This window comes from Camelus ferus, chromosome 6 (assembly GCF_009834535.1).
Source record: "Camelus ferus isolate YT-003-E chromosome 6, BCGSAC_Cfer_1.0, whole genome shotgun sequence".
Taxonomy (NCBI): domain Eukaryota; kingdom Metazoa; phylum Chordata; class Mammalia; order Artiodactyla; family Camelidae; genus Camelus; species Camelus ferus.
This window is the reverse complement of record NC_045701.1, coordinates 64750675-64765384: the sequence shown is the minus strand read 5'-3', so window position 1 is coordinate 64765384 and position 14710 is coordinate 64750675. Positions and strand designations below refer to the sequence as shown.

Here is a 14710-nt window from a genome sequence, read left to right as displayed (position 1 = left end):
GTGAATGGAGATTCCCTTTTGAAAAAAAGAAAACTGAGTTAGTTATATTCACCTTTGTCATCTACCTAACCTTCTAATTCCTGCAGAGAGGACAGGCAGAAAGGCGTGAATTTCTGCCCACTTGCAAATACCCTAACGCAAGTTGCTGTGAACAGTTGTTCGATAGGCAAGTAAGTACAATATGCATGTACTCCTAGGTAATAAGAATTTCAACAACTTTCAGTCTCCTTATTCACTGCTTGTTCACACTACTTAATAAATATTTGTTGAATAAATTGAATTTAATTATGCAAACACACTGGGTGTCATCTCTGAATCCATTTTTTTTTATAAGACTGCTTCATAGGCTTTCCAGCGCTTTATATTTTCCGTCATGAATTATTAAGCACTGAATAATGTACATAACACATCCCTTGCATTTAGTTTATGCTCTGTAATTGAATTCAATCATTTTCAGTAAACATTTATTGAGAATTATGTATCAGCCAGTGTTCTGGGCCCTGAGGAATTCCAAGAGTTCTTGCCTTAAATGGGAGCAGATTTACAACAAAGTATTTGATGAGTCCTAAGATAGTCTTGAAACTATAAAAAAAAAAAAAAAGGCTAATATGGGTATGGGGAAGTGAGAGGGAAACCTTGCAGAAAAGAGAACTTCGAACTGAATATAAAGGGCTGAATGGGAGTGTGCCAGACAGAGGGGAAATGGGAAGAGGCAACAAAGGAAGAAAAAATCAAATCCAGCCATGACTGGAGCTTAAGATACATGTGGAGAGTAGTAGTAGATGAGGAATGTAAGACACAGCTTGACCGTTAAGGGACCTCAGTGTCACATTAAGAAATCTAGATTTGATGTGGAGAATCCAAAGGATTTTAAATAGCTAACTAATACGGTCAGATTTTATTTTAGAAGGAGAGTGCTGATGGCTGAGTAGAGGATGAAAGAGAGGCACAAGAAACTGGACACTGGGGACCAAGTTAGGAACCTTTGTGACAGTCATTGACATAACATGGGAATCCAGAGAATCCCAAATCCAAAAGGTGATTCTGAGACAGAAATTAACTGATTGGGACATGAGAAGGGAGAAATATTGAACGATGTTTGCATTTTCTCACTTGGTCAATTGAGTGAATGATGAATTTAAATAAGAAATAACAAGAGTAGAAGCAGGCTTGTTTGGTTTTTGGATGAGAACATCAAAGGTGCTTATAGAATAGAGAACATAGTGTATGTCCATTCTAGCTTGACAGATATTTCTTCTCCTAACATTAATAGTAACATTTATAAAGAAGATAAGTGAATTGAGGGGCAGTATAGTGTAATACTTAACAGTGAGGATTCTAGAGCCAGGCTGCCTGGGTTCATATCCTAGATCATCTCTTAATAGCCTTGTGACCTTGGACAACTTACTTTAACCTAATTGGTTTCCCCTGCAAAATGGGCATCAATCATTGTATTCACTTCATAGGAGTTTTGTGAGGGTTAAATGAGTTAATATATGTAAAGCCCTTAGAATACACCTGACAGTAGTAAGAGTGATTAGCTGTTTGCACGGTTATGTGAGAAATTGAATATTTTATGTAAATAAGACATAAGAATACTAGCTGTGTATATAACTACCTTTTCCTTGCTCTACTTTCTCTTTTTTCCTGGTGCACTTATCTTCTAACATACTAGACAATTTATGTATTTATGATATTTATAGTGTATTATTCCTTTCACTGAAACAGTGATTTTCAAAGTACAGTCTCTGAACCAGCAGCATCATTATCATCTGGGAACACGTTAGAAATGCATCTTCTCGGGTCCCAACCCAGGACTTACTGAATCAGTAACGATTTTAACAGTCTGTTTTAACAGCCCTCTCTGGGATTTCTGATACATGTCAAGTTTGAAGGCCACTGAGCTAGACATGTTCTTTATTTTCTTCACATCCTCACCAACACTTGTTATTTCTTGTCTTTTTGATAATAGCCATTCTAATAGGAGTGGGGTGATATCTCATTGTGGTTTTGACATGTGTTTCCCTGATGATTAGTCCTGTTGAGCTCCTTTTCAGGTACCCATTGGCCATTTGTGTATGGCTTCTTTGGAAGAATATCTAGTCAGAGGCTCTGCTCATTTTTTAATTGAATTGTTTGGTTTTTTTGCTATTCAGTTTAGTGAGTTATTATCAGATATATGATTTACAAATATTTTCTCCCATTCAGTAGGTTTCATGTTTTTTTAATATTTTTTTTAATATTTTTTATTTATTATTGTATTATTTAATTATTGTATTTGGGGGGGAGGTAGTTAGGTTTATTTATTTTTGGAGGAGGTACTGGGGACTGAACCCAGGACGTTGTGTGTGATAAGCATTCACTCTACCACTTGAGCTGTACCCTCCCTCAGTAGGTTTTCATTTTGTTGATGGTTTCCTTTGCTACCCAGAAGCATTTTAGTTTGATGTACTCCCAATTGTTTATTTTTGCTTTTGTTGCCTTTACTTCTGGGGTCAAATGAAAAAATCATTGCCAAGATCTATGTCAAAGAGTTTTCCTCCAATTTTTCCCTAGGAGTTTTATGGTTTCAGGTCTTACATTCAAGTCTCTGATTCTCTAAGTTAATTTTTGTGTGCCATATAAAGATAGTCCTCCAGTTTCATTCTTTTGCATGTGCCTGTCAAATTTTTCCAAATTATCATTTATTGAAGAGACTGTCCTTTCCTATGAGATGACTGGAAAAAAATATATATATGCATATTTCTGCCCTTGTTGCCTGGCACAGAGCTCCTAAAACCCTTGTAATTTCCTAAGTGAAAAGAGCACTGGGAGCATCTTTTGTTGAAGGAGGCTACTCTGGGTGGACTCCTGGGTGGCTCCACGGGGGCTGGTCACCAGAAAGACCAACCCATAATTAGAGTAGGGCTTAGAATTTCAGCCCTGCTCCCTGCTTCTCTGGAGGGGAAGAGGAGCTGGAAAAGGAGTTAATTACTGACCATGCTTATGTGAGGAAGCCTCCATAAAATCCCAGTAGTGTGGGGTTCACGCAGAAAGGAAACTCACAGGAGGAAGGACTGGGTTTTTCCATCTGCAGGAGAGAAAGACATAAGAGGGGGAAAGACTGGGTTTTCTTAATACATTTCCCCGTTGTATAGGCTTGGCGTCTTTGTTGTAAATTAATTGACCATATTTGTGTGGATTTATTTCTGGGGTGTCTTTTCCATTCCCTTGAGCTTTGTGTCTGTTTTTGTGCCAGTACCATACTGTTTTCATTACTATAGCTTTGTAATGTACAGTTGACCCTTGAACTACATGGGGATTAGGGGTGTTGACCCTCTGCACAGCAGAAAATCCGTGTGTAACTTGTTTGCCCTCCTCTCCAAGGTTCCTTAGTATTTGCTTATTCAGCCAACTGCAGGTCATGTAGTACTATTACTATAGTATTTACTATTGAAAAATATCTGTGTATCAGTGGACCCACCCAGTTCACACCTGTGTTTTTCAAGGGTCAACTGTAGTTCAAAATCAGAAAGCATCATGCCTCCAGCTTTGTTCTTCTTTTTCATTGGCAAATTGAAATTGAAATTAGGGTCTTTTGTGGTTCTGTACCTATTTTTGGGTTGTTTGTTCTGTATCTATGGAAAATGTCATTCAGTTAGGTAATATTTTGTTGAGAATTTTTGCATCTATGTTCATCAGGGATATTGGCCTGTAATTTTCTTCTTGTGATATTCTTTTCTGGTTTTGGTATCAGCATAGTACTGGCTTCATAAAAGATTTTGGAAGTGTTCCCTCCTCTTCTGTCATAAGCTCTACATTTGTCTGTCTTATTTATTTGGTGCTCCAAAGGTATTTGTTGAATGCTTGTATAAATACTGTGAATTGTTGGGAAGAAAATAATAATATATGATTGGGTATTGAAACTGAGTGTGATTGTATGTCTACTGGGTTTTCCACATTTTCATCATTTTTAAAATCAATATATATACCTATTAAAACAAAAGATATGATAACAGATACAGTGTGTCCTAGTTTAGGAAGTTTATATGGCAGTGACAATCCATTAGCATATGTAATAATTATTAATCCATTTAATATTACATTAAGCACCTACAGCCATGATTTGTAGTCTTAGTTTTGCAGCATCTGAAAAGGTCTCTCCAAAACCTCAGAATGCTCTGAATTCTTATCCAGTTAATACAGCAAGTATCTGTAGTCATGGTTTCTGGTTTTAGTTTTGTAGTACCAAAGGCATCTCTCCCTTGTCTCAATGAGCATTGTAAGATTATTGAAAATTCTTCATTTTAATTCTGTTAAATTTCAATGTCTATACATGAGATCCCATTATTTTGAAACCAGAAAAAATAATCACTATGGAGGACCATATGCAGTAGGCTGATAGACACAATTACTCACTGACTGCAGAATTTTTATTTTTCTAACACTCTCCATATTTTTTGGTGAATTTTGTTTTTGCTTAGTTCTTCCTACCTAAGGATTTACTTTTAAAAACAGTGGTAGTTACTATTTATTGAACCCTTAATATGCCTGGCATTTGCTAAGTGCTTGTTATGTGTGTTATCTCTTTTAACTCTTTCAGACAACCTTACAAGGTCACTACTGTTATATTTCTTATTTATATTTGAGGAAACGGGTTTAGAGGAATCTGATACTTTTACTTCCTATGTGGTGTGAGATTAGGTCAACTAATGTGGTCTGCAAAGGGGGTGTATGTCCTAGAATTGCCACAGTGGGGCGCCAAAAGCATTAACCACGTATTTTAAAGATCCTGGTGAAACAGGTTTTTCCCACAGTTCTAATGGGCCAAGGTTAGTTCATTCTTGGGCTGGTAATCCAAACCACCTATAAGAAAGAGAGGCTACCACCTTGGTTGAATATGAAGGTAGGCTTCTTCTAGCTCTTTTAGAGCTAGCTGCTTCCATTTTATTCCATGTCCGGGACATTGTGCTGCCATCCACCCACTATCCCAGTCGGCCTCTAAGCGAGTCGCATGTGAATGATTTGGAGAGGCTGTGGGGTTGGGGATAGTGTTGTTTGGAGTAGCTCTTGTTTCTGGTCTCCATTCTACCTAATACCAGTTCTGCTGTTTTGTTCTAACTCCCTAAAAAATTAAGAAGTCTGAACAGATTTTACCTGTATACCTTGGGAGCACAAAAATGCCCCTCAATGCTATAATGTACAGACACACTGGATTGGGATTCAGGAGACTTGCATTCTTGAACTAGTGTTGCTCCACATCTACTCCTCCTATGACCTTGGGTAAGGCAGTTTCTCCAGGCTCTAGTTTCCTCAACTATAAATGAGGTTACACAAGATGATCTCTTAGGTCCATCTCAGCTCTAACATTCATTGGTTTCACAATTCTGAGTCAAAAGCATACAGAAGCAGCTCCTGATACCTCTCAGCTGGGTAGGGGTCAGTCTCTTTTGAACCTTTAAAAGTATATAAGCTACAGAGCATTCCTAGAAGAATGTATGTCTTAAGAAATCAGGTAGAGAGTGGAGTATTCTAAGAAGACTGAGAATGACAGAGTCGTGCAGGGAAGTTAGTGAAAGGATCAAGATTCTGTGGGCTCCCTCTTTCCCCCTACTCTTATTTATGTAGCCACTTTTTTGGAATCTTTCTAGAATTAGCCTCTTAAGAATGCAGATTTTCATATCCTTCAACAAAGAAAGAATAAAGGAGGAGACTTTATGACTAACAGAAATATAGAAAAACCTAGGAAGGGAATGCACTTGTGTCAGATACTTCATACTGTCTGGCTTGGATCAGAAGTGAGTGTGCTTGAGTTTGGAGCTATGCCTGTTTTGAGGAGTGATGACACTCAGCACTTTTGTGAATGCTTATTACAAAATAATATGATACCTCTCCATAGAAGTAGCCACTCTTGATTGCAGATATTATTTCACTGCTGGTGGCTGAAAACACTGCCCACTCAAGGGTAGTAACAGCTGCTCTGGCGCTTATTCCAGCTATATTATGGATGGTCAAGATGCAGACTATTTGCCATGGCTGAACTTTCATATATATATATAAAACAAACCCTAGGTTTTGTGAGCAGTGTGTAGTGAGAAATAGTTCACTTGAAGTGTCTATTAAGGAATGTCACATAACAATGAACGTGGCATAATAAAGGGCACGTTGTCATTTTCTCTTGTAGGCAATAGCAACGCCTAAGGAGCACTCTACTGGGTTTAGAGTTCTAGAAGCTATGGGACTGAAAAGTAGATTTCTCTTTTCAGAGGGAGCTTGATCTCAGGTTGAGAATGTAGAATGTGTACAACCAAAATGATCCATAACCAGTTAAGAAGCAGCAGACAGCTGACTTGCTAGATGCTGTTGTAATTAACAAATGTAAATCCATATAAAGCATTATGGTGATGTTACATTTCACATGAGATTGCGTTTGAAAGTCAAAGTGTGAAATAAAAATCAGGGTAAACAACATTATCCAAGAAAATCTTAGGACAGCATATTGAGTACCCATATGCCATCCCTTCATAACCCCAACTCAGCTGTCTTCTTGGCATTGGAAATGATTGCTCTTTCTTCAGTTGATGGAAGTGCTGGCTTATATTTAGAAGTCAAACTGAGTGAAAAGTAGATAGCTTTAAAAGACCATGTCGTTATACATAACTACAACATGGATGAACCTTGATGACATAATGCTAAGTGAAATGAGCCAAACACAAAAGGACAAATATTGTATGATTCCTCTGTTATGAGGCACCTAGAGTAGTCACATTCATAGACCCAGAAAGTAGAATGGTGGTGACCAGGGTCTGAGGGGAGTGGAAATGGGGAGTTAGTTTAATGGGTACAGAGTTTCAGCTTGGGATGATGAAACGTTTCTGAAGATGGATGAGGTGATGGTTGCACAACATTGAATGTACTTAATGCCACTTAACTGGGTACTTAAAAGTGGTCAAAATGGTAGATTTTATGTTATATATATTTTACCACAATTAAAAAAAGACTATCCCCAGATTGTGAAGATAGTTACAAAAGATGAGTTCAAAAAATATTGTAAGCAATGGTAACTTTGTGTTAATAAGTAGATTATGTATAGATTTTCAAGGAGAACATTCATTTGAATGTATACATTTTAAAAGGCCTCATAAACAGGGCTGATTTTTGCTTGTTATGAGGGTATGACCTACCTCCTCATTTTATAGCTAAGGAAGGAGGCCAGGTCCCAAAGAGATGAAGAGAATTATCTAGGCTTACATGTTGAGCCAGGCCCAAAGCTAGGACCAGAACCTAAGCCCCTTTACTCACCACGTCTCCCCACATAGATGTTTACCCGGTGGCAGCATGCTGGTACTCCCTTCATCATTTTTGCTGTGTCCAAGCACTGTTATTACTTAACTATTTTATTTATATCGACATTCCATGTAAAATATATTTACTTTTTTACATGGAATGTCGATATAAATAAAATAGTTAAGTAATAGTACTTAGTACATAAAGTTTTCTAAAAAGGAAATTTAAAATCACTACCTTAAATGGAAAATTTAGAGAGCCTATCGAAATGATCAGAAAAAATACAGTGAAGGCAAAACAATGCTGTTTTAGTTAGATGTTATTTCTTTGAAGCTGAAGGCTGTTCTGTTTATGTTAAAGGGAGAGATTAGTAAGTTTTGGGGAGTAAAGACATACTAACACTAAAATGACATGATGCAGGGACTGAACGAGGAGTGACTTTTTCCCTGTGTGAGTCAGTGGTATTTACATCAATTCCCATACCACTTCCAGTGGGTATGGCCACGAAACGTGCTGTATAGCATGTAGGCTCTCCAGCAAGCAAAGTAGGCGGGTTTTGAATTTTACAGAAAAGCGGAAGATAAGGGTTAATATAGAGAAGTGATTTACAGTGGGAGTGAAAGTAGGGACAAGGATTTCAGAGAACCAATATTGTTAAACATCATCATGAAAGTGTCTGGTCCCTCAGTTAGGATGGGTGAAAAAAGATGGACAGTGATTAACTGTAGTGTTTCCTAGTAGGGATGCTTTTGCCTCTGGGGCCAGATCATCGTTATGCAGGACTGTCCCAAGCATGGATATTCTTGTTCCCTGGGCCTTAAATGCTGATGGTAATACGTTCCTCTCTCCTCCCCCGAGTCGCTGTGATAACTAGTTCCCCTAAGTTTCTAAATGCCTTTTAGGGGTGATTAAGTACTGTAGTAATGCCCCCAGGAAAGGTATGGGGAGTTTATTCTAAGCAGAGGGTATGGTCTCTACAAATGTATGGAAGCAGGACTGAGCATTTAAAACTTGTCTGCCTTTTCCAGAAGAGAAGAAGAAGTTGATCAGAGATTTTGATGAAAAGCAACAGGAAGCAAATGAAACTGGTGAGAAAAAGGAGCAAGTCCTTATTTCTTCTTCCTGGTTGTTGGTCTTTTCCAGAAGTAAAACTTATAGACCTGATCACAGATTAACTGCTCCTGTCTATTGATCTTGGTTCTGATTATTTCTTACTACATGAGGCCAGTTGATTGGGATGAGTGTTGAGGGGGTTTGACAGACACAATTGGGTAAAGCTTGAAGGCGCTCTTGAGTCTTTGATAATACATTGCTGATGTAGTAAGGACATTCTCAAACCTTTACTTGGGTGATCTTTTAAAATCTCATTTTAAAAGCTGGCCATTAAGATCAGTTATTCTCCCTTGTTAAACTTAACTGTCACAGAAAATGGAGCTCAGAGATGGTTCTTGTCACATTCCCTTCTGTTTCAAAAGACAGTGCAGTGGCTGGATTTGATACCTTGGGCAAGGACTGCATGGACAGGATGTGTTCCCAGTAAGGACCCAAAGCTTGTCAGAAGTTCAGGTTGATGAGCAGTATAACAACTTCTTCTCTCCTAATCTGTGGCTTTTCTTTTTTTAAAAAAAAGTTTGCTCTCACCTTTTAGAAGTAATGGTCCTTTGTCTCCATATCATTATGCTATATAGCTTCAGCAAACCCTTTCAGGAGTCTGGAGGTAAAATCCAGGTCCCTGGTGAATGAATAGTTGCCCATAGTTTTTGGTACCCTAGAATAGACTGAAAAATTATTTTCAAGCCAGAGAACCTCTTTCTTGCTTATTGAAGACCAACTTCCCTGTCCCCATGAAGTTCTGAGAAGTTAGGCTTATCTGCATCCTTTTCTCTATTCTGCATCTATTTTTAAGAAGGATCAGCCCACCAGACTGTGGAAACTCTCTCCATAATGGGAGTACCAGAAACTTTTCTAATACCTGTGTGCAGCTGGGCATACCCATGATACCAGTTATAGTGGGCATCTCCATAATACCTGTTACAAGAGCCAGTCGTCTTTTTTCGTCAACATCTTGGTAGCATTTAAAATATCTTTTAGCTAATACCAGTTTATTTATTTGGTGCTTACTTTGTTTCTCTGAACTTAGAAAAATTAACCAAGCCTGAAAATAATTTATGGCCTCTTGTGAACATGTCTAGGTATTACATTTTACTAAAGTGATCTGGACCCCTGGTTATCCTGACATGGAGACAAACAATTCATTTTCAGAAAGAGGAGGAGGAAGGGAAGAACCTTGATGGCAGACCCCTGTCATTTTAGTATAGTAGATCTCAAAGTGCTTCACCTTAGCACTTGAGCCATAACAGGCTAAGAACCTGGTGTACTGAAAAGAGAATTTGAAGATTTTGAATCTGACTTCTCTTATTGTGTAATCTTGAGCAGGTTTCTTCAAGTCTTAATATGAAACAGAAGTATGTCCAACCTTATTGATCTGTTGTGAGGATTAAACGAGAAAATGCATGTAAAGATGTTTAATAAGCTATAAGGTACTTGTTAGTTTTCTTACTCATTCATCACATACTTTTTGAATGCCTGTTCTGTGCTTGCTAGGTGCTGTGCCAGGCACTCAGAGTAATAAGGTGAACATGTCACATGTGGTCCTTGCCCTTCTGGACCATATGGTTGAGTATTTGGGGTTGTCTGTGGTTTGATTAGTCCAAACTAGGCATATACTCATATGAACGAATAGAACCAGGCCATCTACTCACTACTTTCTGCCTTCCTAGCTGGCAGAGATGGAAGAAGAACTACGTTATGCACCCCTATCTTTTCGTAACCCTATGATGTCTAAGGTTCGAACCTACCGAAAGGACCTTGCCAAACTCCATCGGGAAGTGAGAAGTACACCTTTGACAGCCACACCTGGAGGCCGTGGAGACATGAAATATGGTACATACGCTGTAGAGAATGAGCATATGGTAAGCTTCAGCTGTTTTTCCCACTTTATCCTTTTTCCTGCATCCAATTCTCCTTCTTCCCTTGGATGCCCTCTTCTTCTGTATTTAATACAGATCTTTCCAAACCATAAGCTTATTTAGATTTCTGTGTATCATTTATATATAAAACAGTGCTTGGTGTGCAGTGGTGTTATACAAGTGTCACCTATTCATATTACATCTGGGACTCTGTAGTCTGACCCATTGATCCAATTTCTTTCTCACACATGCCCCCAAAGTTCAGTTAGGTTTTATTTATCAAACTATTGTTAGAAAGTTAACCCATGCTTTCCTTTACGTTTATATCGAGATGGCCCAGTAGCCCAGATACAGTATGGAAGGCAGGATCCTTCTCAGAATGAGGCTAACACCTTACTTTGTTGTGATGGATAATGAGCCAGGCTGCCTCTCCAGCCTCAAGTATTCCGATTTATAAAATCAGACTAACTGAATAGAAAGTCTATGTTCTCAGACTGTCTAGAGAAGCTAGATAGTTAAAGGAAGAAAACTTGATAAAGACTAAATTTCGCATGTTGCATTTGGGGTTATATTCCACAGCACAAAGTAGAAATGGCCTGGACGGCAGCGTGGGAGAGAAGTGGAAGGGGGCCCACAAGTGCAGACTGCACCGATGTAAAAAGGCTAGTGGTTCAATTTTAAACAAATCTTATTTCATGATGCATCCTGAGTAGAGTTTGAGATACTCAAATGATACTTTGAGTTTAAGAGATACTCAAATGATACTGGCCTGACACTGCTGATGTCAAAACTAGAGTATTTGTGAATGATGTGAAATTTTCAAAATTCACTGTGAGAGTGAGAAAAGGCAGGCAAGTGGAGCTTGTTAAAGTGAGATAAGAGGTATAAAGTGACTTTGTCCGTTTGTTCCCTCCCAGAAGAACCCGAAAACAAAAAGGGGGGAGATAATTCCAAAAAATAATTTTGCTTTAAAATTATTGGTTTCAGAAATTATAAAAACAATTTAGATATACACACCACCTTCAGTAGAATTATTGTTCCAAATTTGGGGTTGATTTATGTGACCTTAGTGTCTTTTCTTGCTCTTCCTTAAACCTAATCATTTGAAAATCCCCATCTTTTATTTTTAAAAAAGCTTTTTTTCTGCTCTTAAGCCCACGTAGCTGGGATTTATTTCAGCGTCATCTAGTGGTTTCTTCATCCACTTGTCCATATGCCATATATGAGGTGAAAAGTCTTGTTACTTCTGACGTGAGAACAAGCTGCTTTTGGCTGCTTGATGGTGGTGTCTAGTGCTAATAGTCACCTGCTCAGTAATAGGCCTTGTGAGCCGGCCTCTTCTTGAGTGTGTGTGTGAATGTGTGTTTTGAATAGATGAGAACTTAGAGCTGCACTCATTTCTGTCAGTGGTTATTTCTGGCCTGATGAAGGCTACTTCTGTCCTCATGCCTTCTGTGCTTAGGATAATAGGTGGAGTAAATCTTTGGTGAGGATTTAGAAATAGGGTGCTTGGGAAATTAGGGCAGCTTACTTGGCCCAAGATACTTCCTTTCCTGAGAGTAAATCACCAGTGTAACGACGATAGAGTCTTTGTTTTCTGTGTTTGGCCTGAGGTCAAATTCTTCTGGGGCTTACCAAGACTGTAGACACTTAAGTTTTTTCCAGAATGTGATAGTGTCTCACACTTCTAAATGATTTCTGGGGAGTGGGTGTAGCTCAGTGGTAGAGTGCATGCTTAGCATGCATGAGGTCCTGGGTTCAATCCCCAGAACCTCCATTTAAAATAAAATTAAAGAGTAAAAATATGAATGACTCCTATATGTGCTGAAAACAAGTAGCTTATTCACAGTCCCTCGATCCTCAGTACCAATCAGTGGGAATTTTCAGTAATTATTTCTAGGGCTGTAGAGTTTATTTGGTTTGTACTATCAAAGTTATAAGCTGAATGCTTCTTTAGGCTCCTGCATCCCAGATCTGGGCCATTGCCTTTCAGAAGTTGCTAGTCCAAAAGTCACATGAACCAGTTCAGATTTATCAGGGGGGAAATGCTCTGATGTGTTTAATCCTCCTTTCTTGCCTCACTTAAGTGTAATAAGCAGTAGAGTGGGGGGTATTGTGATCCTGAATTGAATCCCAGGTTCTCATTTAGTCTCATTCGTTAGCATCTTTGGTTGTCTTAAAAGTAATGAAAATTATTGCACACTATATCCTTTCTTATAAATTCATTTATAATGGAAGAAGTCTAACATTTCCCTTCCATACTCCTGTCAGAATCGGCTACAATCTCAAAGGGCATTGCTTCTGCAAGGCACTGAAAGTCTGAACCGGGCCACCCAGAGTATTGAGCGTTCTCATCGGCTTGCCACAGAGACTGACCAGATTGGCTCAGATATCATAGAAGAGCTGGGGGAGCAACGTGACCAGTTGGAACGTACCAAGAGTAGAGTAAGTCTGAGCAGAAAGGGGCGAGAGTGGGGAAAGTAGGTGAGCCTATTACACTCTGATGCCTTGCTACTGCCAGAGGCTGCAGCAGTTCTGAATTCGGGGTAGGACCTTTTAGGTTCTTATGCTTCTCTCAGTTTTTAGTTGGCTTGTCTGAAAGATCGCCCTCCCTTGGAAGTAATTTTACCCTTAAGATTTGGAGATCATTTTGCGGTGAGCCAGGGAGACTACAGAGACCCAATTTCTGCTTTTATTGAAGATTGTCAATAGGATGGAATGGCTGCAGTCTTACTTAGGTCCTGTATTATGAATCAGATTTTTATTTCTCATACATCTTAGTAGAGTATTCTGTTCTTATGAAAGCATCATCTACTTAAAAAGAGCCTAGTTTTCCTGTCATTGGGAGCCAAGGCTATTTTCCACATGATATAAAATAGTACCACTGACAATTTATAGAGGTTCAATCCTGGACTTGACTCTTTTACTGTTACCTAAAGGTAAGCTGGATCGTTGTGAGAAAATACTTAAGCCAGATGGTGACTATACTGGGGCCTCTAATCTATCATCACCCTAAGACGCTCTGAAAAACAACTCCTTTCTTCCTTTCAGTACATCTGCAAAGGAATTTTAAAAATAGTGCAACTTGCCAATGGAATGCTGTATTCTTAAGAGCATGAGGCAAATCCAAATTGAAGAACAGGTACTGTGGGCAAGACTTAGCTCAGTATGGGGATTTGGGATCATTTTCTCATACTGCTTAATAGCTGTAATTCTCCGTTATTGAAATAAGTCAGAATGATGCTCTTCCCTCCTGAGAGAATATTCACAGTAAAGTACTGAATTCAGGGTAAGCTGTGGAGAAGGCAACTTGCTTACAGGTTGTGTGGTTTTGTACTTTTTAACATACCAGGTGGACTAGCTGCATTTAAAAGCCAAGGAATGAGTTGAGCGATTAACTTACCAAGGCCACTGGAAGATGGGAACAGATGACAGGACAGGTGGCACCTACTGAAATATCCTCCAGCTATCTAGATTAGTAACAGGTGACCAAAAGGGAATGAAAAAGGCTTAAAATTTTTTCATTCTTTTCATAATTAAATGAAAGTCTCTCTTAAAGGGGTAAAGAAAAAAAGGACAAAGAACCAGATCCCAAAAGTGATAATCCAGCAGCCTACAAAAGCAAACATTAATTCGAGGCTCTTCTGGAGTTTGGCTGATGAAATCTGAATCCTAAGTTGCTCAGAGTTACTTCATTTACCAGCAAGGTGCATTTGAAGACTTTGTTTTGAGCAGCCAAGGTGAAGGATTAGCTCAGTCCCAGGAGCTCCCCAACAGCAACCTTGGGATATAATAATTCCTGTTCAACCTGACAGGTAGTAAAGTGTCTTGTCCTTTCCAGTTTCTTCTACTTATGGTCAGAGGTTGTCATTTAAACTGGTTTGATTTCTGGGAGTTTTTCAACAAATACCACTGAATGTCCACTGTCAATTTAGGAATGTTCAAATTCTGCAGTGTGTACTTTTGAAAGAAGCGGGAAATAATCGCTGTTTTCTCTTCTCAGCTGGTAAACACAAGTGAAAACTTGAGCAAAAGTCGAAAGATTCTCCGTTCAATGTCCAGAAAGTAAGTTTTAAAAATAAAGTCACAAAATTAATTTTTTAATTCTCATGTCTTTCACCCAAGAATGTCAAAGCATTAGATAGTGACTTGCAAAGGTCTTAATAAAGTGGAAGAAATAAATATTGTATAGTTAAATATCCCAGAACAAAATCCTTTGTTAAAACTATTGTACTGCTGAGTTGGAGTAGTGGAAAATTTGTTCACTGGAAGTACTTCTAATCCCAGCTGACATTTCTCAGAGAAGACAGCACATGGGACTAGAGCTTCATATTCCTTGAAATAAGTTTGTAAAAACATGATTATAAAATTTCACTGCTACTGCTTAGTACTTATTTTTGACTCTGCTTTGCCCTTCATGGGGGTCAAACCTCTTATTCTGTCTTGTTAGCAAGAAGTTGACTTAAAAAAAAAGA

General features: G+C 38.6%; 1 protein-coding gene across 10 annotated transcripts in view; it reads left to right on the top strand.

Moving 5' to 3' along the window:
- VTI1B (vesicle transport through interaction with t-SNAREs 1B) overlaps positions 1 to 14710 on the top strand; it is a 32973-nt gene that overhangs the window by 1684 nt on the left and 16579 nt on the right. For all 10 annotated transcript variants that reach the window (XR_004320777.1, XR_004320775.1, XR_004320774.1 and 7 more), the window contains exons 2-5: positions 8295 to 8352; positions 10046 to 10238; positions 12507 to 12680; positions 14239 to 14300. Coding sequence is in view for 3 of the 10 variants with exons in the window: in XM_032482227.1 (XP_032338118.1) it covers positions 8295 to 8352; positions 10046 to 10238; positions 12507 to 12680; positions 14239 to 14300 (487 nt within the window). In the remaining 7 variants the exon portion in view is untranslated. The remainder of the gene's footprint in view (positions 1 to 8294; positions 8353 to 10045; positions 10239 to 12506; positions 12681 to 14238; positions 14301 to 14710) is intronic.